Source organism: Gigantopelta aegis, chromosome 9 (genome assembly GCF_016097555.1).
Source record: "Gigantopelta aegis isolate Gae_Host chromosome 9, Gae_host_genome, whole genome shotgun sequence".
NCBI classification, from domain to species: domain Eukaryota; kingdom Metazoa; phylum Mollusca; class Gastropoda; order Neomphalida; family Peltospiridae; genus Gigantopelta; species Gigantopelta aegis.
Genome location: NC_054707.1, coordinates 29,219,579 through 29,247,074, shown reverse-complemented (window position 1 = coordinate 29,247,074; position 27,496 = coordinate 29,219,579). Strand labels below are relative to the sequence as shown.

The window sequence follows — 27,496 nt, the reverse complement described above, 5'->3', positions numbered from 1 at the left end:
TGTGCATGTGTGTGTGTTTTGTAAATATTTTCCTGGTGAGGTTTCACTGTTGGCAGTGTTTCAACTATTTATAAATTAGTACACATTGAACAGGTTACTATGTCACCACTGACATTTACACGAACACTCCCACCTTTTAATATTTCATCTCAATTCACTGATCCAAGCCAATTCAATTCTGTCACCACAAAATGTGCACTGCATATCGATTACACATACTTTCACTTGTTCAGGATGGCCAGCCTTGAACAATAAACAGTCATATTTAAAAAGATGGTATACAACTTATGTTTGTTTGTTTCACCGTTACAAAGTAACATGGTCACCTGAGTAAAGTGTTGACCTGGGTCAACCTTGAATACTCTTGGAGTGCCACTATCCTGAGGGATCAAAATGACCAAATTCATGTTTTTGTTTCTCAATGAGTCGAGGAAGCTTCCCACCAAATTTAGTTGCAAATGGTCAACTAGTAGTTGTGAAGAAATTAGTTTAAATACAATTTCTCTAGATATAACTCCACCTCTCCCTACAGGCACAAACCCAAGATGTAATATTTCAAATTAATAACTTTGATATACCATCTGACGACTTTTACATATAAGACTATTCATGTCTTATAGTATTTCTGGAAGTAGACCATTTTTTTTTTTAATGTTTGTTAAAAGGGACATTAAGGTCAAATATGAGCCTTATGTGTAGAAAAGATGCATACCCGGACCACCATCATATACTGACAGTTTAAGAAATGAAAAAACATAATTATGGAATTAATAAAAAAACAAACATGATTGTTCCTGCTAACTGGGGACAGCCATTTTTATTTTATTTTTTATCAAGTATGCGGTACTCTAGCTTAGAAGGGAAGTAACATCAGCTCCTGTCGACTACTCCTGTATGCATAGTGTAAACAAACGTAGTGACTTAAGTAAGGCAGAATGTGCATTTTATGGTTGCCCGGTCACTCAGGTGAGTAAAAACAATGTCGGGCAAGTCAAATCATTGTGAGTTGCCCACCTGATGACAAAAATTTCATGCATTCATTACACCGAATTATTTAGAAATGTCCAAAATGTAATATTTGTAAAACAACCAAAAAGTTAGTTTTAATAATAATTCAATTGACTGGTTCTTGGTATGTATAATATGCAGCCAAACCAATATATATTTTCATTGAGAGTGCCCGATTGGGTAATCGGAATTCGTTGGGAACTATTATTACAATTCCACCAATCGAGCAAAATTGGAACGAAGACCTATGTGGTTGTAGAAAATAGCTCCATCGTTGTTTTTAGGCATTGCATAAATTGTGTACAGTGCTGCGTTTGCACATGCATACACTAATATACGCCATTTTTGATTCTGCAAATGCCACCTCCAGGTGGAAAAGTGCTGGAATCCAGTCCGAGCTGAATGCGTTGCTTGTTTGGAATTCTGATTAGTTCTATTTTGATTTTTAACACTGCCCATGTAGTTTACCCATTCAGGGAAGACAAGTTATATAAAATCTTAAATAATCAGTGATATACAGCCAGGCCTCATTACAACGACCACGTTCGTCCCTGGGTCACTTTGTCGTTATATCGAAATTGTCCTTATATCGATTTATTAATCATCGGCTATTGGGTGTCAATAGTAGCAAGTGATCATTTACATGCACCATCCTACAGACAGGATAACACATACCAAAGCATTTAATATACCAGTTGTGGTGCACTGGTTGGAATGAGAAATAGCCCAATGGTTCCACCGACGGGGATGGATCACAGACCATCATTAAGTACTAACTATATTATTATTTATCAAAGTGCATTCACAGTCAATCTAATCGATTGGCACCTACTTTGTCAAAATGTCATAAAACTAGTAGACTTGATTGTTTGAAGTTAATCCTTTAATTGAACGACAAAAGACTTATGTTCAAAAGTAATACACATCTATAGAGTTAGCCGACATTGGTAACTGAAATATCATGTGACTGTCGGCTCGCGACACGAGATCATGGATGCCAAATGGCTGTGTGTACTGCCAACGTACTACGTCATCTATGATTATGTAATGTTGTAAAGAGGTATGTTTAGACATTAGGTGCACATTTGTTCCTAATTTGCTCCGTCGGTGTTGGAAGGTGTGAATTCCGGTGAACAGATTAATATTGGTGTACGTTCGTTCCCAACAATTTGTGGTCGGATGGTGTAAATGTCGTAGTAACGACGGTCATTGTAACGAGGTCTGACTGTACATGAACAATGTGGGTCCCAAAGTCAACATTTTGACAAATTATAGAACTACTGTATTTATGTTATCTTGTAGTACCAAGTTTCAGAACTATCCAATTAAAACTCTACAAGAAGATAGACTTTCAAATTTTAAAAGTTAAATTTTTATTTGTCTTTTAAAATGTAAAACTTTAGGAGAAAATAGACTTGGAAAACTTTAAATGTTAACTTTTTTAATTTGTGAAGACTGCCCCAAAGAATCATTATACTTGATTTCAGAACTATCCAATCAAATCTTTAGAAGAAGATAGACTTTAAAATTTTCAAAGTTAAATTTCTATTTCAATTTTAAAAGTTAATAAAAAAAAAACACAAATTCAAAATTTCCAAAATATCTTTTTATTACTTTGTGAAGACTGCCCCAGAGAATCAAAGTACCATATTTCAGAACTATCCAATTAAAGTTGAAGTAGTGAATATCTAATTTGGGCCTATTATATTTAATTAATATGTTGAGGTTTTGGGACACGATTGTTATTATTATTATTATTTTATTTTTATTTTTTTGGCACCTGTACCATACTGACCCCAACCTCTCATTTGGAGATGATTACCAACTTTTCTCCTTTTTTTTTAACTTTTCCTCAAAAATTAAAAACCATAAATGATTAATTAAGGGGTCATTTCAAACTTCCAACACATTGCACTGTACAAACAATGTACATACAAACACAAACATACGTACGTACATACACACAAAGTTACACACCATAGCTCAGAACATATCATGGCAAGTCTGCAAGTTGCAGGCGATTCGGTGCCACAGGTTCGAGTCCCAGCAATGGCATGGGACAATTTGTGAAGCTATAAAGGATTTCATTATCCCTTGCGCCAATGTGTTAATATCTATGTATATAATAGTCAACCTCGACATACATACACTACATGTATAAATTGTATATAGATATTCATACATCAATATACACTAGCCAGTGCCAGGTCTGCCCACTGTGTAATACACATAAGTGGGATCGACTGCGTAGCTTCTAGACCCCATGCATATGGTTGAGTTAAAGAGCATCCTTTTTATGGATGTCTTGATAGCTCAGAATATACCGTGGCAAGTCTGCAAGTTGCGGGCGATTTGGTGCGACAGGTTCGAGTCCCAGTAATGGCATGGGACAATTTGTGAAGTCATAAAGGATTTAAGTATCTCCTGCGCCAGTGCGTTAATATCTATGTATGTAATAGTCAACCATGACATACATATATACAATATAGAGATATTCACATATCAATACCAGGGGTTCAAAAATCCCATCTCCTGACGCCCATGCCAAGTGGAATTTTCATGCCGGGAAAGTAATTATGTTAACTGCATATGCCTGATGACAAGTGACTATTTTACACCTAAAACTTGTTTGTTTGGGTTTTTTTTATTTTGTTACAAATCTCGATAAAACCTTTGGAGAGAGTTCCAATCATTCGAGCATTTACATAGTTCTAAGGAGAACTAACACTAACCGTAAATGCTGGAATGATCGGAACTCTTGCCAATACGTTAACACCAAAAACAGAAAACAATGTGTTGAAAAGTTCAATAACAACTTTAGAGTTATTCCCCTTTTACTATCGACTAAGATCGGTAATTTCCGCCACTGAACATTTGACTGAATTCGTACAAGTAATCGGTTCGATGATCTTCAAACTTGGAAATAGCATCCAATATGCTTTACAGCTTATGTATAGGGGAATGTCCGAGTAACTCTCCATTCCTACTTAAAATACACCACTGAGTAATAATTTTATGTGAATATATGTTAGTATAGAAATTAACACCAATGATTTTGGTGGGTTAATTAAGTAGGGTTTCATCTCTCCATTACTGAAAAATAATGGAGCGTTGAGATAATACTGTGACTTCGCAGGTGTATTTTAAATAAACATAAAATATACATGCCTTGTGAATGCAATCAAAATGTTTAATCCTTGCAAAAATTGTTATATTCAAATTATATTAGATGTTAACGCAATGGACTCTGAAATCTACTCTTTGCAAATGAACAGGGTCGTAAAGCACGTTTATGATTTCCTAGTTCACTTGAACAAAGCATAAATATTATGAACTGTATTCTTATAAATGTTGCAAGATATTTTAGTTTAGATATCATAAACCTTGTAGCAGAACATACTTAATGTTTTTCAGTACTTTGCAAATGTACATCCACGTCTGCGTAAAATGAACGGGTAAGGGGAAGTTAGATTTCATTAGCCCTATGTCATAATTCGTGACAGCTAGATTAGATTTTATTAGCCCTACGCCATAATCATGATGGTGCGATGCCCTCTAAGCATACATGAATGTATTATTTTTTTCTGCTTTATTAATTAATTTTAACAAATAAATTATGCTCAATAAATTAAAAATGCATGGCTGCAATGGATGTACACCCCCTCCCCTTCTGTTATTTACCAATCATGCACTATTTAAAAACATTAACAGAGCTCATGTTTACTCTGAGCCCAGCCACGGCTATTTGCGAGAGACTTTTCTCAGCTATGAACAGGGTAAAAACATCCCAGAGAAGTGTTTTGGGAACATTAAATAATATACTCACAATAATGACAAATGGGCCAAAATCCATAAACATTTTTCAACCAATGCCAGCCATAAAAGAATGGTTCACAAGTGGAAAGGATTCTCGCCACATCCACGGCCACTAATACATACATGTACATGGACACAATAATTATATTGAGATGAACAAGTGGACACTACCAAACAAATAACAAAGTTTAAATCAACAAATGGGCACTATTTAAAAAATAAAGTTTAAATAAACAAATGGAGAAGACAGTGGATACTACTGGACAGACATATACATTTAGCACTTCCTCCGTAAGTGTTGTAACCTATTGGCAAAATTCTTTATTTGTGCAATCAAACCAATTATTTTCAATATTATTACATTATTAAGCATTGTATTAAATTAAATAGAAGTCACACAATTGGTTACCTTAAGAAGTATGAGCAAGTGGAAAAATATACGGGGCAAGTGAATATCTGATTGGTACTTGCCCTGTGGCAAGTAATATTTTTGAAATTTTTTGAACCCCTGCAATACATACATACATGTACGTGTATATATACATATTGAAAGACTTGAGGTAAATAGGTTTGCAAAATATCTATTCATATTACTGTTATCAAGCTATTTAAGAATTCACAATACTTATATTGCAATACTATCACAAAAGTATTTTAAAAACTGACAATAATAGTCACCCCTAGCCAGTTACCAACAGCCATTACTTCATTATGTTTAACGGCGGGTGGTTATCTGAACAGCTGTATGACAACTGTAAGTGGTGGTCCTAATCAAACGAGGAACTTAGCAAGAAAGAAAAGATGCCGGGCAGAACTTAGAAAATGGGACTTAGCAGTATGGGGATATCTATTCCCAGATATATTTAACATGTTCTTGGTTGTTAAGGACGACATTCAAAATTTAATAATGTCAAAAATATGGATCACGAAATTACGCGATATGTTTAGAATTGTGTCGCAATCTTTGAATCTTGCATAGCGATCATTCGCGACGCAATACTGAAATTTGTTTTTCCTGTATGAGGATGGGCAGACAAACGGACAAACATCACCATACCATAATATGACACGCCAAAGACGGGCATATAAAAAAGGGATATGTTGGTCGTATAAAAAAAAAAATTCTTGTGAATACTAGTATATTGTAAGTGCTATATTATAAAAAGAATTAGAAAGGCTGCAAGTCTCGCTGTTTCATTACCGGCTGTTCTATTCCTACACATGTAGTCTCAGTATATATTGTGGTATGTATTTTGATGTGCTATCTTTAAATAGAAATTGTGCGTCATTAAAGAAAAGCTATGATGTCAAATGAAGTTTTTGTTGATGGAAGTATTTTTTGGTGATAAAAATAAAGCAATGTTTGCAATTTGCCAGTTTGTAGTAAATAAAAACAATTAAAAATGCATGTACCATGTAATGAAAGTACTATTTTCTATTAGTCACTTTTTTTAACATACATGTACATAAACATCCCTGTATCTCCAAATTTTTACAATGAATTTTACTCATCTCCTGCACGAGACATTGTCGTCAGCTACTAGTGAAATAAACACAAGGGAATTATACCACCCCTACATCAATCTATTTCTATAGACGTCCAAATGAGTCCCGTCCTTATTTTACATGCACTGCATATGATTATATTGGGTCAGGATTAAATGATGTTCAAGTACATATTACATCTTAAAATAATATCTATTCAACATGAAATGTATAGTGGACATTGCTTTGAATAATAGTAATAATAATCAAAAAAGAAAGAAAGCAAAATGGCTGTCAAAGTTACCCCACCCTATTAATGTAGAAATAGTGACTATGTTTGTACTGGGCATATACATGTGACGATAGGGCTAAAATTTATTTTAATGGTTTTATTTTTGACGTGTATTATTAATATGGAATTTATGGACCACCACACATCGTTTCCAGTTGTTTGGAGTTGTTTTTCTTGAATACTGGTCATTCAGAAGTTATCTGGCTGCTCCGCTTCAAAATATATACCACGTCAAAAAGGTTATAATATTACAGTATATATTAAACCAAAACAAACAAAAATATCTCACCATATATTGAATTTAATGTTTATATTTTAATGATATATATACATTAGGTTATGTCTCTGTCAATAATAACAAGAAAAACATTGCTGCTTATCTGCATGTAAAAACAGATGAGAAATTAAGTAATTAAATTATTGACCTTTTAATTTCTATTTTAGTAACAGTGACCTTAACCTTTGACACAAAAGCAAAATGCAAGTGCATTCAAGACTTCATGATCCTATTTCTATACCTGAAGTTTCATACAAACTGGTTGAGAAATGATGTCACGGAAGCAATGATTTCACAATTTCTATTTTGAGCAACAATGACCCTGACCTTTGATACAGAGGTTAAACATGAATTCATTCAAGATATCATGATCCTATTCTTATGTGTGAAGTTTTATGAAAATCGAATGAGAAATAAAACCACAAGAGCAGTGACATCCAGGGAACATTTCATTCAGTATCGCGTCATGATTCGCGAGTTTAATAGATCGCTACATAATTTTAAAACATTAAACAGTAGTTGCTAATCAATTATCAATTAACTAGAAATATTGCAAATCAGGATTTTGAAAACAAAATGTTCCCTGACATCGGATTTCTATTTTCAGTAAGTGACCTTGATCTTTGACACGGAGGCAAAACACAAGGTGTTCGAGATAGTATCCTATTCCAGGGTTTCTGCCAGAGGGTAAAATAGGTATGGCGCCATACCCAAATTTTTACTTTTTTAAGTTAACATTTTTACAAAATTAATGACTCTTATCATTATTGTATGATTTTCTTAAGCTTAACCCTAAATGTAACCCATTTTCTTTGTGGAGGAGGCCCCCCATAGCCCTTGTTGACTGTGGTTGCATTCAATAACATAGCGCCATACCCAAAAATTTCTTTCTGGCAGAAACACTGTATTCCTATATGTGACGTTTCATGAAAACTTGATGATAAATGAAGTCACTAGAAGGATGATGTCGTGTGTAAAATATATTATACATATGGCAATTCCAGAAAGGTAGTTTCTACTGTTTACAAATATAAACTTTAAAAATAGAAATAGGAATGTAAACAAAACGGTTTTTTACAGTTCATCCTACTCAATTTTTAAAGATAATATTCTTTTAAGCTTGCATAATGACAAACTAAATAAAGGTTCAATTCTTTTAAATGAAATAAATTTTCATGTATCAACAACAAAGAATGAAAATAGAAATCTATCCCGAGAATATTTGTGTACCTATATAGGGTATGTTCATTAAAATGGTTAAAAGCTTTTGCTGGATCTATAACAAAAAAACAATGGCCAGCTATCATAAAACTGCTTTCCAAATCTTTTAAAATGTCAGAGCAATTATAAACGTTGAAATCAATATGCCACATACAGCTAAAAACCATACTTTTACGATTCAGTCTATCATTTGTTGCCTGGAAATATAAAGCTAGCTACCATTTTATGGTGACTCTCGATATTTAATAACATGTATAATAATATAAATAATAAATAGTAATGAAGTAATATATTGAAATAATAATAATAATAATAATTTGGTAAAGACAATTTTTATATCCATGAAAAAAATGTACGAGTAAGAATAGAAACATTTTTAAAAAGAAGAAACTATTGAATGAAGAAAAATTTTATGAGGATTATAGAAAACCTTTTTTCTCTGGTCTGTAAATTTGTTTCTTGAATACCGTAAAACTGTATCTCAACTATCAGAATTGTGTGGACAATGCTAGCAGGATATATAAATGCATGTAACAGCCAAAAATGACTGTATTTTGTGATATTAAAATATTTTAAACATGTATTATATATTGTACATCTGCCTTTACTCAAAACTATTACATTGGTTGGACACAACTGGTTGTATCTATTACTTACAGATCTTTACACTGCATGTCACATTTCTTATGGAGAGATACACATTTTACTACAATTAATGGCTGCCTGATGAGCTACCTAAAGCTGTAAAATTCAGACATTCCTAATAAAGATTTACTTGGACAACAGGGGGCGGGGTGGGTGGGATGTAGCCCAGTGGTAAAGTGCCTGCTTGATGCACGGTCAGTCTGGGACCTACTCCCGTCGGTGGGCTCATTTGGCTATTTCTCACTCCAGCCAGTGCACTATGACTGGTATATCAAAGGCCATTGTACATGTATGTGCTATCCTGTCTATGGGATGGTGCATGCAAAAGATTCCTTGCTACTACATTATAACTTAAAATTACCAAATGTTTGACATCCAATAGTTGATGATTAATAACGTATCTCTTTTTAGGACAACAGAGAGAATGCTATTTTTTAGATCTGATTATCAGTATTTGAGTTTTACCATTGGCAATGATGGCAAATGCCATGGTTGCCATCCTTACTTGCCATTGTGCCTAGAAAATTGAATGTTACCAACAGCAAGAAAAATTCTATCATGCCCTACCTGGTTTGTCATTGCATGCTATATATGTAAAATAGTAAAATTATCATTGCTAATATAATGAATGACATCCGTATCCAACAAATTGCACAGGTTAGAGCCAAAGTGCTATTATTTTTGTCTCAGAAAACTTCATAGAAAGTAAGTTACTTTCGCGACTCTCTATTGAAGGAAAAGTTTGCCTTGGTGCTCATCCAACTTGCCTTGGTGTCCTAATTTCTGTTATTAAAATGAAAGTAAGACATGACATGCCCCCCACCTCCAAAAAAACTACAATTTATACAAAATTTTAAATTCACTAAAATTATGTAGAAAAATAGAAGTCCAGGGATAGTTTTATTATTTTCATTTTTGATCATTAGAGAATATGCAGTTAAATTGTTTTCGTTTTAAATTAAAATATTACAACTTCATTTAATAATTAGCTGTTCTGGCTAGCTATATAACTAGTACTGCATGCCTAGATTTAAAGGGGCACTATCAAAGTTGCAAGTGTCATTTTGCTGTTTAACATTAAATGTTCAAGCATGTTGTCCCATGTCCATTAAGACACACTTGTACCATGCTTAGGTTGTTTTCCCATTGACAAAGTGTGCAATAAATCTGTATAACCGCACATTTTTAAACCCCAGCTCTCAGTGAGGTAAACTTCCATATTGCATGCAATGTGAAGTAGGTCAGTTACCATATAAACGTACTCGCGGTATGCATGGTTATTGCACATGGTTTCGTTAATGTTCGCAAACTATTTAATTGGTTCAGGACATGGCTATTTGGTTTAACATGAAGCACACACACCAGTCTAGCGGGTGTTTTTCTGCTGGGTCTGGCTGAACACCAGGCAGGTGTGTGGTTGCTAGCACTTGCCTGTCACAAGTCAATCATAGATCTACATGGAACAGAACAGCTAGACTTCATCACCAGGATTCACTGCTCATTACGAGGATTTGTCACACCAGTGTCTCTTCAGTGTTAATCAGTGGTGGGAGGGGGCTGAGGGAATACTGGAAACAATAGATGTTTATTATTAGAACCAAAGGTTATTCTGTATATATGTAGTCTGGTACATGTTCATTTAAGCTTGTAATAATAAGTTATAGTACTCATACTGGTGTTGGTGTATGGTATACTATATATGGTATATATATAAGTTTGTTTTGTTTAATGACACCACTAGAACACATTGATTAATTAATCATTGGCTATTGGATGGCAAACATTGAATAATTCTGACTCGAAGTCATCAGAGGAAACCCGCTACATTTTTATTAATGCAGCAAGGGATCTTTTATATGCATTTTCCCCACAGACAGGAAAACACATACCACAGCCTTTGACTAATTGTGGTGCACTGGTTGGAATGAGAAAAACCTAATCAGTTCAATGGATCCACATACATGTACATGAATGTTTAACAATTAGCTATAAAGATATATGAGCCTGCACATTGAAACAGTGATTGAGTCTGTCTTTAAAACTTTTTTATTATTTTTGTTTTTAATTATTATTATTCACAGAATCCCTGTCACAAAGAACTGTCTCCAACCATGGGTCTAATGAATGAACTGTCTCTAACCACGGGTCAAATGAAAGAACTGTCTCCAACCATGGGTCACATGAAAGAACTGTCTCCAACCATGGGTCAAATGAAAGAACTGTCTCCAATCACAGGTCAAATGAAAGAACTGTCTCCAACCACGGGTCACATGAAAGAACTGTCTCCAACCACGAGTCTAATGAAAGAACTGTCTCCAACCACGGGTCAAATGAAAGAACCGTCTCCAACCATGGGTCAAATGAAAGAACTCTCCAACCATGGGTCAAATGAAAGAACTCTCCAACCATGGGTCAAATGAAAGAACTGTCTCCAACCATGGGACAAACGAAAGAACTGTCTCCAACCATGGGACAAACGAAAGAACTGTCTCCAACCATGGGTCAAATGAAACAACCGTCTCCAACCATGGGTCAAATGAAAGAATTCTCCAACCATGGGTCAAATGAAAGAACTCTCCAACCATGGGTCAAATGAAAGAACTGTGTCCAGCCATGAGTCAAATGAAAGAACTGTCTCCAACCACAGGTCAAATGAAAGAACTGTCTACCATGGGTCAAATGAAAGAACTGTCTCCAACCATGGGACAAATGAAAGAACTGTCTCCAGCCATGGGTCAAATGAAAGAACTGTCTCCAACCACGGGTCAAATGAAAGAACAGTCTGCAACCATGAGTCAAATGAAAGGACTGTCTTCAACCATGGGTCAAATGAAAGAAGTCTCCAACAATGAGTCAAATGAAAGAACTGTCTCCAACCATGAGTCAAATGAAAGAACCGTCTCCAACCATGAGTCAAATGAAAGGACAGATGGTCAACATGACCCTAGGTGATGTTAGTAATTTATTATAAGTACATGTATATGGGTATTATGCCATAATAAAAACTTGAACCATTTTTTGTACCTGTGATCATGCCATAATTAAAACAATAATCTACTTCACCTGACCAAATGGGTTAAAAAATTAAATAAAATGTCTAACATTATTTTCACCCTTAAAACTGAAAACAACATGTCTGTAAAATATTAAAGTTTGAAAGTTAAAGTTTGTTTGGTTTAACGACATTACATTTTGATTTATTAATCTTCAGCTATTGGATGTCAAACATTTGGTAATTTTTACATGTATAGTCTTGGAGAGGAAACCCACAGGCATCGAAATAAGTCGAGAACGGTCGTTCAGGTTACCGGGATGTTACCACGCACCTGTGCAATTGCAAAGCAAACTCGGCAGCGCCCACTAGATAAATCTACTTCCGGATGTCGTTTCTCGTACCGATGTTCACGTGCACCGATACAATTTCAGAATGTCCACGTTAAAAGTAGTAGTAACAGGAATTCAATTATTCTAACTTTCATATAGTTGTGGTAACCTATAGGTTACCAGACTATATTTTGTGGTAACCTGTAAATGGGTTGCAAGACATAATGCTTATTTCGATGCCTGAACCCACTATATTTTTCGATTAGTAGCAAGGGATCTTTTATATGCACTGTCTCACACCACAACCTTTGATATACCAGTTGTGCATGGTGCACTGGGTGGAATGAGAAGTAGCCCAATGGGTCCACAGATGTAGATTGTGTATATCCCAGACCCACTGCACATCAAGTGAGCACTTACCACTGTCCTATGTCCCAAGTGTTACATATAACCACAGTGTCATATTCACAAGACTCACATGACTTCTGTGAATAACCACATAGCCTGGGAATCAAAAATGCTTTTCATCAATTCAACAGTTAACCTTTGTTGTTTGAGTAGGACATGTTTATGTCACAGCAACATTCATAACATTGACACATAAATAACTACTTTTCCTTATACATCTAAATACCATGCTGACTTAATACAAACATACTTCCTTGTTTTGAGAAAGATCAATGGCTTTGAAACTAAAGTAAGTGCAATAATATATGCAGCATGCAGCCCTTAGTTCAGCCAGCAAACATTTCACTCACGTTCGCTAACTATTTGGTTTCTGACATAGCCATTTGGTTTACTGTCAAGGGCATAAACCAGTCTCCAGGATGTTTTTCTGCTCGGTCTGGCTGAACGCAGCCAAGTTGTAATGTATAGGTAGTCAGCTAACAAGGACATGCTGTCAGTGGAAATGTGTGTGGGCAGAGATAACTGGACAAACCTGTCACACAATCTCTTACAATCAAAATAGAACTGACACTTTAAAAGACTTTAAAAATAAACGTAACTTTATGATCTGTAAACAAAACAACATTTTAGATTTAGTGTCAGTTACACACTACCAAATTAGTTATTTTTAACAAAAGACACAAACTACCAAAATGTATTATTTACAATTTTGTCATATAAAGTTTGTGTTGTTTAACGACACCACTAGAGCACACTGATTTATTAATCATCAGCTATTGGATGTCAAACATTTGGTAATTTTGATGTATTGTCTTATAAGAAACCCACAAAAATTTTCCATTAGTAGCAAGGGATCTTTCATATGCACCATCCCACACACAGGATGGCACATACCACAGCCTTTGATATACCAGTCGTGGTGCACTAGCTTGAATCCCGAGGTGATTAAATATGAATTTCACTGACAAGCCCGGTGGTAGCAAATTGACAGTGTAAGGGTTACATGTGTATATGTATGACCCAGAATTGTAAAAGGAAGGAAAATTTAATTTTGCACTTAATTGGTTTTATAATTGTATAATGTATGTAATAATTAAAAAGTTCCAGCCAATATGCTAGTTAGTAGTGAGTCTGATTCTAGATCCCTAGGGAGGTCTGCATAAAATATATATATATACATGTATATATATATATATATATATATATGCTCAGAGACATATTTTCTTGGCAACTTATTGTAGTTTTGCTACTATTCTGTTTGAAACATTTTGTGTGATGAGAATGTATCAAGTTGATTAATTACATATCTGAATATGACAAAATTTAAAAAAATTATTCCTCATTTACACGTAAGCAATTCCTGATCTTACGTCTGTTTACTGAATTTAGTATGACCACCGCTCCAATGATATGATCACTGCCAGCGATCAATGTATCGATCTCCAACAGACACTTGTGTGCCTCCTGGGCCAGCGATAACCTCAACTCCCGACACAGAGCCTCCCCCCCCCCCCCCCAGCGGAGGTAAGCCCAAATCTTGACACAGAGCCTCCACCCCCAGTGGTGGTAAGCCCAACTCTCGATACAGAGCCTCCGCCCACCCCCCAGTGGTGGTAAGCCCAACTCCCAACACAGAGCCTCCACCCCCAGTGGTGGTAAGCCCAACTCTCGACACAGAGCCTCCACCCCCAGTGGTGGTAAGCCCAACTCTCGATACAGAGCCTCCGCCCACCCCCCAGTGGTGGTAAGCCCAACTCCCAACACAGAGCCTCCACCCCCAGTGGTGGTAAGCCCAACTCTCGACACAGAGCCTCCACCCCCAGTGGTGGTAAGCCCAACTCTCGATACAGAGCCTCCGCCCACCCCCCAGTGGTGGTAAGCCCAACTCCCAACACAGAGCCTCCACCCCCAGTGGTGGTAAGCCCAACTCTCGACACAGAGCCTCCACCCCCAGTGGTGGTAAGCCCAACTCCCAACACAGAGCCTCCACCCCCAATGGTGGTAAGGTTTTTACTACACATATGCTATATGCCATTGAAACCTGTGTTAAATTGCCCAACTTCAAATCCAAATTGCTAATAGAACGGGTTCTCGTTGACACTAATGACATATACCATTTTAAAGGTTTTTTATACCTTTATTTATTTCTGCTACAAAACTGACAACATTTCTATCTCAGTTTTTTGCTATGTGGTCCACTGTTACTGTACTGTGTGTTTTTAGGCATGGCAGAGGAACCGGATCACTCCGGGCACCTGCTCTTTTTCATACTCATGTGTGCAAAAGTAACTTCATAATATTTCAAAACCTCATGGGCAAAATGCAGCCAGAGGACCTGGTATCTAAAATAACCAGTCCCTTTAATTCTTCTGCAAGTACTAACAGTGAACATGTACATGTGTTACAATTAGGAACTATAGTAGACAGTGATGAATGACCTTTCACCCGGAAGTGAACCATGTAGTGAAACGTAAGCCCAATTCCCGACACAGAGCCTCCACCCCCAGCAGCCTATTTCCAAAAGAACACCCTGAAAGGTTGAAACTACAACCTCGGCTGAATTAGCTTCGGCACAGACCAGATGAACCTCGTTACACAAAAACAGCATGCTGTCTGGTAATTGTAAGATGTTTCAGATAAAGTGTCAGCAGGATGCAGCGCCCCAGATCATCTGAAACTTCCTCTGAATCCAACCTGAACCGGAAGGTAAATCTTCATCAGAAAAACATACCCCCAAAAAATCCTTGAGCCACGTGAGAAAATTCTGAAACAGGCTCCTGAAACCCACCAGGATGACCCTGAGTGGACAGGAACCAATAGCTCTTGCGAACCTTGGCGAAGGATATCTACGTAACCCTCATCTTCCCAAAATCTTCACCTGGTCCCGGGCAGAATGTCGAGTGTTTGTAAGAACTCCAGAACCATGGAGCCTGACATGGCGATGCACGAACAAACCAAGCACCACCAGACTGGAACCACTCCCATCTTTGGGATGAGAAAGACGGGGAACTGCAGAGGACGAAGTCATCAACTCCTCTCAACACCCAACATGTGTGGGCGCCACTACAAAAGCAACAGGCACTTGGTACCCTCTACAAGAAAAGTCTCCCTTGTAGTTAGAGAACTTCAGTGAAACAGTAGCGCCAGTTGATGCCACTGAACCACCAGCATCACTGCACAAGTGACGGGACGACCAAGCTCGAGTAGACCGACACAGCAGTCGTAACGGAGCGAACACTTGGTACAGTAATCTTTTGCACACATGGTCAACCTCTCAGTTGAGCCCGAAGAGGCCGTGTCAGACTGAAAAACCCTCAAAACAAAATCATGTCTTGGTATATAACAAGGCAAACAAGGGGAAAAGGCAAAAAAAATCATTACAATTAATTTACTTCATGCTAAAAAACTAAATTTATCTGAGCAAAACATTTTACGAATCACAATAGCTGACTGTAGAATTGAGAACGAAGAGTGATGGTCTACCCACACATTATGGATATACATCTGGCAAGGGAAGACAATTCTGCAGTGGAACAGATGACTCAGGTTATATAGCATTTTTGTTGTAATTGCACAGTACGTTGAATAAGACTAAATGTTTGTTTTGTTTAACAACACCATTGATTAATCAATCACTGGCTATTGGATGTCAAACATTTGTTAATTCTGACACACTACATTTTTCCTAATGCTTGTATATATGCACTTTCCCAGAGATGGGAATCGATCCTAAACTGACCATGCATCAAGCGAGCACTCTACCACTGGGCTACGTCCCACCCTATAATACAACAGAGTCCCATACTAACAATCTCTATTTATCTAACCATAAAACAAATCACTGGAAGGCATGACAGGTTGGGGAAAATTATCAGTTTTAAAATGATACTATTAGTTTGTCAACTACCAATTCACTGAGGTACTATTTCCTATATATTTTCACTCATATTGGAAGTACTGGTACATACATTACTATAATATAGAATGTTATTGTTATTCAGTGAACCATGTCTGCACCCATGAGTGGATTTGTAGAGATAAGTGTTCATATAAAAGTTATCATATGAACTTCCCACACTACACTTAATAAATACACTTCTATTTATATTATTAACATTTGTATGTGACATCAACAAGCTTGTGCATCCATGACAATGCAGTTTCAAGGTGTGAGTGGGTCATGCATGGCAAAAAAAACAAATGAAAGAATGAAGTTAATGTGTGTGTATGTATGGAACTATGTATGGAATTATGTATGAATGTAGATGGATGGATGGATGGATGGATGGACAGATGGATGGACAGACGGATGGATGGATGGAAGGACAGACGGATGGATGGATGGGCAGATGGTGGATGGATCGACGGGCAGACGGATGGACGGGTGTGTAGGTGAATGGATGGATTGATGGATGAAAGTTTGAATGGCTCAGTAGAAAGGTGTAACGTGACTACACCAAAGCTCTTCTCACTCACTAATCACCATTAACTTCTGTTCTGTACAAACAGTCCAGGCCTCGGAGAAGTGAAAATTCGTAAGTTACGCAAAACTAAATTCAAATAATGTATTTTGTTTTTGTGTAAACCAGGGAAAATTTTGCTCAGTACTGCATTGCAATTTGCCATGCAAATTTCAGAGATCACTACACAATTGTAAAATGTTAAATAGTAGTTGCTACTCAATTGTCAACTGATCGCCAACTGTCACTAATTGAAATTTTCAAACAAAATGTTCCCTGAATTAAACTAAACCATGATGATTCACCAGGTAAATGATGTCCTAAATTTGAAGCATGAACAAAAAATGAGTTGCACAAAACTAGACTTGTGTGAGCAACAAACAAACAAACAAAATGATTGTTTTAGCAGTTTTTAGATACCTGGGCCTATGCTTATAAAACGTTTAGAGTCCAGACTATATTTGTTTTCAACTCAGAAGCTACTAGTATTAACAGTACATGTCTGTATGCCTCGGCACGTTTTGAACTTTGCATACAGCTATGGGCATATATATTGGCCCACATTTTTTGTATGTGGATAAGCCGATGTTTGCCTGAATCTTGATCTAGCAACCATTATTCATATTGAAAGCCATAGGATTTCAAATTTCATAGGAAACACTTTTTCGGTTCCATGCCTTGTGATCATGGGAACCCATCGGAAACTTTTAATATTATTTTTCTTGAATAGTCGTATTCAATATAACAATCATGGGAAATGAAATTTCAGTTCCGTGATTTTACCGACACGCTACCAACACGGTACTGGAAACAATCATTACCGTTAAATCTGAAGGCCTAATATTAGTATTACTACCAAACACAGCTATATAGGGTTTCAAACAAATCACTACACAATTTTTACATGGATTACAACTAATATTGTGAGTGGAATGATGGAAATACATAGTGAAAAGTTTTCAGGCTCATTTTCTTCAAATGTCTCCATCATTTTGCCCAAACATGAAGATTTGCTCCAGCACTGATCGGGGGATGCCCCTCTCCTCCAACCCCCTTGTCATACACTATGTGCATAGCTATTTGTAATTTGTTTTATTGATCTGTGGAAATTACATCCCATGGGGATTTAGAAAGTATGATAGGTTTGAAAATGTTCTCCTTTTTTGTCCATAAGTTTCTTCACCATTTTGGTAGAGAAATGGCCACATAGTACAAAAACATGCTCTACATAGTGTATATCAGGCAAAATCCAGACCTAGAAGAAAGGTCCAATTTAAACTACAGAGCTCTATTTGGTTTCTAAAATAAGATTAACTGAAAAATGTTCATCTTCTTGTTAATGTCAAGGTCGTGTGTGTGTATGTGTGTGTGTGTGTGTGTGTGTGTGTGTGTGTGTGTGTGTGTGTGTGTGTGTGTGTGTGTGCGTGTTTGTGTGCATGTGTGTGTGTATACAGGAAACATTTTGTTTTTAAAATTTTAATTACCAATATTTCTAGTCAAATGAAAATTGATTACAGGGCTAGCTCTACCACTCGCCAAATGCAAATTTTAGAAACAAATAGCGAATTTTATTTTAATCTGGCAAACAAATTTCATGTAATAATTGGTATTTTGTTGGAAAATTGCTGTGATTTAGCATTTTTTTCAGATAATTTGGCGAAATGTTTTGCTCATCCTGAGCTAGCCTTGGATTAGCAACTACTACTGTTTTAAAATTATGAAACTTGTGTACATACGTAACATAGCAAATGGCGACACGATACTGAACAAAGTGTTCCCTGGTATATCAGTATATGTGTATGTATAGATATGTTTATTACCCACCTAGTAAACGTCTGGGTGTGTCAATCAACTTTTGTATGCACCTGGTGGTGCATATTAGTTGCTAAATGACATCATTTTAGTAATTAACATCATCAAACCTGGTCTAAGCTGTGTGCATTTATATGTCTCGTTAAGTAATATTGGAAGTAACTGTCATATTTTGCATTATTTGATGCTGAGTAATAAATAAAATATCACACTCATTTTTGCTAGATAAAATTTTTACTTTCATTTGGTCAGATACTAACATGGGAAGTTCACTTGCTTCATAAAAATAATATCTAGCAAAAACAAAAGAAGTGTTCTATATATATATGTCAGGGTTTCTGCCAGAGGGTAAAACAGGTATGGTGCCATACCCAAATGTGTGCGGGTGTGTGCATAGATGTATCATGTGATTGAATGTCACATGATATCAACCTTGATATTGATTATGGGTAGACAGAAGGGACATAGAAAATTATTCACTTGATAGTACTCAAACTGTCCCACCCTTTTGCTGAATATGCATGATCCCCCTGTGACATAGCAAATATATATATATATATATATATATATATATATATATATATATATATAATTCTTTTTTCTTTCTTTTTTAAGTTTCACATTATTGAATAAAATACCTACCCAACCATTTTGACTGGCAATCCATTGATTTAAGTTGTTTTTAACGTACGTTGACATCCAGTCCACAATATTGTCAACCAGTAAAGGAATTTGTTTTTCATTGCATTTCACAGCAAGCGATCCCCCGAATGTAAACAATGCAACAATCCTCCCCCAGTTAATTCCGTTTCCGAACAACTCGTTTGCAACTGCGTGGAAAGTCGGATAGGCTGTATTTGGTGTAATATCTAGCTGTTCACACATTTCGTCAAACTGGCTGTGGTATCTTTCCTCGAATTCATCACACAAGCTTCTCATAGTCTGAAAAATTTCGGATGAAACACCTTCCATTGCTGGTCCATTTTGCCACATATAGCCGTGCTTTCGCAGTCGATATTGAACGTAGTCCACTGCAATATTGCGGGCATCCATAATGTCTCCGGGGTTGTTATTGAAATACATCGTCCTGCTTCATAATTTAGTGTATGAGAATTGTTAGTTCCTCCATGATACGCGACGTTTTACCATATTTGAACACAAATCACTATTAATTGTAAAATCTTCCTATCATTGAATGGACATTCGGGTCAAAGGTCAAGATACCGGGTCAATACGCAGCAGCCAATGAATACATACACTATTATCTGTATGTTAGGTATAATACATTTCGAATATCGGTACTAGAAAGTGGAACTTTTAAGTTAACACAGAAGGCAGGTGCGGATGTAACGGAAGGGTGCTGGAGGTGCACCTTTCTCCTGACCCCACCCCCCCCCCAAAAAAAAAAAAAAAAAAACACACAGCAAAACAAACAACAACAACAGCGAAGGGGCTCGTAATATCCAGATTAATACAATGCATTTAAATTCATAGACGTCTGAAACTGGGGGACCATAATATGAACAATATGAACTCGCATTTAATAAGACCTTTTCACAATGTATTTCCACTATTCTACACCAAATGTACAGTCCTGTACTGAAAGATAACTGCTATTCAGTATGAGTAGCCTGTATGGAAGCAGCTTATTCTAAACAAGCATGGGCGTATGGGGACTCTTTGATTTAGGGGGGCTGGAGGGGTTGATTTGCCCGAAATTTTACCCAGATAAAAACTGCCCGAATTTCCCCCACTGTTTTGCCCCCCCCCCCCCCCCCCCCGGGTCGTACGCCCATGTAAACAAGTACCAAAATATCCATGCTAAACACTAAATAACCCAACTTTAAATTGTGCAGAGGTCTAATTAAACAAATATATTGAATGACATTCATTTATAACTCATTATTATGGCTTTTGTATGTTTAAATTTGCTATGTTGCAGGAGATACAGCTGTTGAAAAAAGAGACGCCTAATTCAAAGAAGAGGGTGCATGTACTGGATGACCCAGTTTAAGTTAAGAAACGGGGCGGATGCTGAACTCAAAAGGGAGGTGCTAAAGCCTGCAGAGAGAGAGGCTTATATTCGAACAGGAACGATTTGAACTGGAAAAGGTCAAAAGAGAAAGGAGGATGCAAAGAGATGATCAGTTAACAAAATTTCTCATCGAAATGACAAAACCAAAATAAGTGAAATAAAATATATTATAAAGAAATTTATTAATAAATTGAAAATTTGGCAGTTTTGACTGAAACTGGAAATGCAATTCATGGCATGTTCATTTTGCTTTTGGTTTGGGTTTTTTTTTAGGGGTTTTTCTTAACTTTTAACTAATTATCACTTCATTAATATTTGTCAAATCCGAAATGTATTAAGTGTAAGTAAGTGAGTCAGTGGTTACGTAATACTTAACGTGTCACGTCAGGAATTAGTCTGTCCCGGATCCGGTCTCTGGCTATCCAGAGACAGGTCCTGGGACAGACATGCTCGAAACTTTAGTGGTATATGAGCATGACAAAATTATCCGCTCCGCTTACAACTGAAGGAAAATGTACCTGATTTTTGCGGATGCACCGCAGTGTTCTGTAATAATACCCATCCCAATAAGTCGGCAATAAGTAAATATTATTTTTCAATACAAAATAAACTACCATCGTCAGTGTCGAAATAACTGTATTATGTTGTGTCCATAAATTAACCCACGTACTAAAATAAGAATTGGAGTGTTTTCTTAGGGTTTTTTTTTCCTGTGGCCTGTACCTGTGGTACCTGATTGGCAGGTGTATATTTAGACGGTCCCCAGTCAATGTGTTTAGACACACTAAAAATACGTGCCTCTTTTCTTAAGATTACAGGGTATTGTGTTCTTACCGCGCGGACACCCCTAAAATCGTACTGGACATTATCATCCGTCTTGCTTTCTTACTGTAAATAATTCTGTAAAACCCTTGATTAAGTAGATTTTCCCATCTAAAATCACAAAACTGACCAATTACGTAGTCTCAAAGAAAAGAACATTATCATTTGGGTATCGTGAGTGGTTGGTTTTGCTTCAACACACTCTACCAATAGGCCTAATAATATACTCTTTTTTTTTTCTTTGGATTTTTTAAGAGAGAAAAATACTATAATTCCATTTCGTTCTATTGATGCAATTTGAAATATATTTAGTTAAATAGTTTATTATAGTATCAAGTCATTTATGCTGTTTTACAAGTCAGGTTGATGAAAGCGAAGCGCCTTGTCGTAAATTAGAACGTTTGTTTACACTGTGCATACAGTAGTTGGACGGAGCTGACGTCACTTCGCCTCAAGCTATAGCACCGGACGCCACAAAAGTGAAACAAAATGGCTGCCCCCAGTTAACAGGAATAATCATGTTCCTTTATTAACTCTAAAATTACGCGTTTTACATTTGTTAAAGTGTCAGTACGTATTTGTGGTCCGGGTATGCATCGTTCCAACATATAAGGCTATTGTTTGAGTCGACTGTCCCTTTTAAGAACTCGCTTTGAGTAGGAGCCGATACCGGGCTATGAACCCTGTACCTACCAGCCTGTAGTCCGATGGCGTAACCACTTCGCCACCGAGGCCAGTGAACGTTGCCAAACTCTGTTCAACACATTGGCGCAATGCAGACATGGGCGTGTTAAATTCTTGTTGCAAAACCGTTATTTCCCTTGAAAGGTGACAGCAAACGCGGATTCAGTTGGTACGCTGCATCGCCATAGAGTGCAAGGTTTAATCGTGCTAAATGCTGACCGAGTTGTGCCAATAACCCACTCCCCAGCAGCAGAGTGATATCGTGACGCTTACCCTCAAATGGACCATGAAGAGTTATGAACTAACCATTTGGTGCCGTGACGCCCTCAAATTCGATGCCATAACGATTGTGATCACTAAAAAAATATGACTGGTGTTGTCCAGGTCGTGAGCAAGGCCTAAGGGTACCACCATCAATCAACCCAAAGCATGTTTGCTGAAGCGGTTTTACTCTGAACGTCTTCATACACCTTATTGAATAAATTTAACCAAGCAAACAAGTTATTATATGTCGTTACATTTCCCATAATTCATAATCAACTTACAAGATTAATCCAAACCTACGTGTAACTAAACGCAACCTCAATACCTGTAACCCGTAACTTGTAAGTTTTACATGTTACAAGTCATAAGCTTGCACTTGTATACAAACCTCCCTATTAATAATGCACACGCGTGCGGAGATGAATAAATGGAAACTTCTTGACATACTTGCATAAAAAGTGAGTGTTACGGATTCGCATGGCGGATTAAGTATACATTTAAGCATACGAACGGACAAATGGAATTTGCGCCTACGATTGCAGGTTGAGTAGATTCTATTTATGCGTCTTCGTATACATGCGTATTCAATTATTCAACAGACCGCTTCCACAATTTTGAAATGGAATATATCAAAATAATTTTAGAAGTGGTCATAAGGTTACAAAACGTTATATTCGGGGGTGGGATGAGACATTGCATCAGGCTAGCAGTCCTTTAACGCCATCGAACTGCATTACGTTGATGTTACACAAACATCCTCCCATATGAAAACATTCTAGATCCGCGGTCACGGACTTGTTGATAGGCTACCGGTTGACTTACGTCCAACCTAACGGTCTAGCGATGCAACTGATTCTTTTATATACACACTTAGTAACCATGGTAACTCAAATTATTTTAAGGAAGTCTACTAATATGCGAGTAAGTTTAGCTAATTATTTTGAATAACATTGAGAATATTGCTAAAGGACATACGTCCATCACCGGGCCCAACAATGTTCGTACCTCCTATAAAAGCCAAAACTGTGGTGGAAAAACAGGGTAAATAATCATGAAAGTCAAACTCATGGGCGTACATTGGGGTGGGGGGGGGGGGTGTGTGTGTCTCGATGGGTTCGACCGAACCCCCCCCCCCCCCCCGAAATCGCTCTTTTTATAATTTAATATATCTGACATTGATATCGGACATTATTATATTTACTCAACATAGAAATATATGCCCAATATCTCTACAATCTATTTTGGAACCCCTTTTCAAAATCCTATGTATTGGAACCCCCCTTTTCAAAATCCTATGTACGCCCATGAAACTTATCTGTATAGTAAAGCTTGATCTGTAAAGGTATACACATTTCAACTCAATATCTTCAGGCATTGCATAAGAAAAAGGTCCGGAAAACAAATGTTCGTATCGTTTAAGGGCCATAATTTTGTGGGGAAAAATGAAAGTCAAACTTGATCTGTAAGCATGAAGGTATAACAAACTGTTTAGCTCAACAGATCGAGGCATTGCGATTTTTAAAATTTTATTTGATTTAAATCCGGAAAACTATTATGTGGAATAGACAGACAACTCCACTTTACGATTCAATGTAAAAAAAAAAAAACCAACCAAAAAACCCCCCACAAACACACACGTAGAAGCGACATGTAATGAAAAAATTTGTTTAGAAAATAGTATACGTCATGTAGATTACATATGATTTAGTGAATTATTTCAACATAAGAAATAGCTTTAATGTATTTTTCATATGTATTCTTTAAAATGCTGGTAAATTGTTTTAAAAAGTAAATAAAACATTGGTTATAATGCGATATCCGTGAACATCTTTTCACTAATCAAACTTTAACCTGACCAATCTACTACGAGTTGTAATCACATAATGAAGGTCAAGGACTAATTCACAATAGACTTTATTAGGGCTCTGAACTGCGCATACGATTTAAGCAGCGCAAGTAAGACCCCCCCCCCCCCCCCCCCCACTCGATTCACTAATATCAAAACCTATATTAGCTCGGCCATTTACCTTTCGACCGACCGTTCAAAACTGCGCCAAATTCCCTCAATCAAAATTGCGCACCCTTTTCTCTTTGGCATTTAACTGCTCCATTCAAATTCCATAGCACCACCACCACCCCCACCCGCCTGCTACCGATTTGATCGGGCTGCTGGTGCTCCCTTGCACCTGCCAGTGCAGGCGGTCCCTCCTCTTCCCCTCCCCTCACCTTTCCTGTCGTGGACGGAGGAGCCGGCCAAGGCCGGCTCTTGTGCCCACAAAAGGCGTGCGATATAATGCGATATCCGTGAACATCTTTTCACTAATCAAACTTTAACCTGACCAATCTACTAAGAGTTGTAATCACATAATGAAGGTCAAGGACTAATTCACAATAGACTTTATTGGGGCTCTGAACTGCGCATACGATTTAAGCAGCGCAAGTAAGACCCCCCCCCCCCCCCACCCCCCCCACACACACACACACACTCGATTCACTAATATCAAAACCTATATTAGCTCGGCCATTTACCTTTCGACCGACCGTTCAAAACTGCGCCAAATTCCCTCAATCAAAATTGCGCACCCTTTTCTCTTTGGCATTTAACTGCTCCATTCAAATTCCATAGCACCACCACCACCCCCACCCGCCTGCTACCGATTTGATCGGGCTGCTGGTGCTCCCTTGCACCTGCCAGTGCAGGCGGTCCCTCCTCTTCCCCTCCCCTCACCTTTCCTGTCGTGGACGGAGGAGCCGGCCAAGGCCGGCTCTTGTGCCCACAAAAGGCGTGCGCTACAACAGCTTGTTCTGAATGTGCAAGTAAAACCCTATGACATGACATGACATGGCATGACACCCCACCCCCCTAAAAAAAAAAATAATAATAATAATAAATATAAATATAATAATAATAATAATAATAATAAATAAATATAATAATAAAAATAAAATAAATAATAAAAATAAATATAAATAATAATGATAAAATAAATAAATAATTAAAGTTAATTAAAAAATAAATACATAAAATCAGAAGCTAGAACACGAAAAAACATCTTTAAAACAATTTTGGTTTTATTTTCATCATGGATGTAAAACCTGAGGTTAATATATAGAAAGCGTGGAAAAAAAAAAAATCCTAGTGTGTGTAGCCTACCGCCGCCATTCCTCATTGTCCACATCTACCAAATAACTTGCTCATTTATTGAATCAAGACAGTATCAAGCCCGTCGCCAGGAATCACAAAGGGGGGGGGGGGGGGGGGGGGGGGGGTAGTAGTATTTGCGAGTCTGGAATTTTTTTAAGAAAAGTGTGTTTCTTTAGAAGACATTTCACATAAATGTATGAGACAGTGGGCCGGGAGATATCTGACCCCCTCCACCCCTCCATGCAGGGGCAAATGTTTGCAATTTTGAAAAAATTAGGGAGAAGTTATGACAAAATGAGCTGGCCTAAAAACTTTTCACCATGTGTAGTGATTTAAGCATATAGCTGTTTGGTAATAATAATTAGTAATATGAATATGATTCATTCCATGTCAAATCAACAAATATTTGAGGCCGCCCACACACTTTGGTCTCAGATTCACTTGAAATTTGTACCAAACATGCCCCAGTTATCCACATGAACAAATCTCAAGTTTGAGATCTGTATTTCAAGTTTTGAAGTAATGGACATTTTCCTAACTATGATAAGAGTTAAATTTAGCTGGAAAATGGCCGCCGTAATTTTTCTGCTATATTTGCTGAAATCATGCATAATTGAAAAACATATTTCCCAAAAAGGGTTAGTATATAGATGATGGAATTTGGCACACACAAACTATGTATCACATATTGAAATACACTTTTTTGCCTAGTAAATTTGTAGGGTGGCAACATCTTTGACAATTAATTAAAATGTTCTAGCTGGAACCCTGAAAACATAGGCGTACAAGCCCCCCTAAAAAAATGTAGGGGGCAGGCTGCTTTTTGCCAAAATTAATTGAAAATACCCGAATCTGGATAACAATTATTCATATTAGTATTACTGCCAAACAGCTATATCTGGTTGCAAATGAAACGATACACATTTTTACATGGATTACAACTAATATTTATGTGTAGAATGATGGGAAAACATGGTTAAGAGGTTTCAGGACAACTCACTTTGCCCCAAAATCTCTATCGTTTCGCATGCTTGTGCCTGGAACATGTTTTCCAAGATCTCATATTACACATTTAATTAAGAGTTTACTCATAACAATATGTTGGTGACTTGCACAAATGCTACAAGAAGAAATGAGATGCCCTTACCCAAAACTTGTTCCGTTTTGAATAGTTGTATTGGGTTTCTTTTTGTAGCATTTATACTAATGGGAAATGTGTAAGTGTAATGTCATGAGTGAACTCGAAAATAGTCAAACTAACGGCCTGTGACATCAGATTTAATAAAGTGTGTATTTTAGATAGTATTTAACAACCCTTTGGTAATCAGAAATTTTTAAAGCCCTAAGATCATTGTATGTACATAGCTACCTTATGCCCTTAAGATGATCTTAGCGCTAAGATCGCTTCGTGGAACGGTGCCCAGGGTTACAAGGACATATGAACTAAATGGATAATTGGCATTTTTGGTGGGGTTCAGGTACTGACAATGGAACACCACAAAAAAAAAAAAATTGTTGGTAAAAACATTGTATTAAAAAACAAACACTACTGCTGCTAGCAAAAGTAGGAACAATATTAGAAACAATAAAAATTCATACTTTATACCAGCTTAGTTATTAATAATATGTTATTAAATGGGGGTTTTCATATTGGCCTAAATATAGGTCTGAGTGGAGTTGTAACGGCCCTCCGCCAGCTATATTGGCCTAATTATAGGTCCGAGTGGAGTTGTAATGGCCCTCCGGCAGCTATATTGGCCTGAGGCATGGACTAGTACTGGTAGTCTACTATTATCTA

General features: G+C 37.1%; 1 protein-coding gene across 1 annotated transcript in view; it reads right to left on the bottom strand.

Moving 5' to 3' along the window:
* The window catches only part of LOC121381358 (bcl-2-like protein 2), a 36,771-nt gene extending 16,656 nt beyond the window's left edge, over positions 1-20,115 (bottom strand). The window contains exon 1 of the mRNA XM_041510640.1: positions 19,391-20,115. Within this exon, the coding sequence (XP_041366574.1) occupies positions 19,391-19,831 (441 nt within the window). The 5' untranslated portion in view covers positions 19,832-20,115. The remainder of the gene's footprint in view (positions 1-19,390) is intronic.
* Between the last annotated feature and the right edge of the window lie 7,381 nt (positions 20,116-27,496).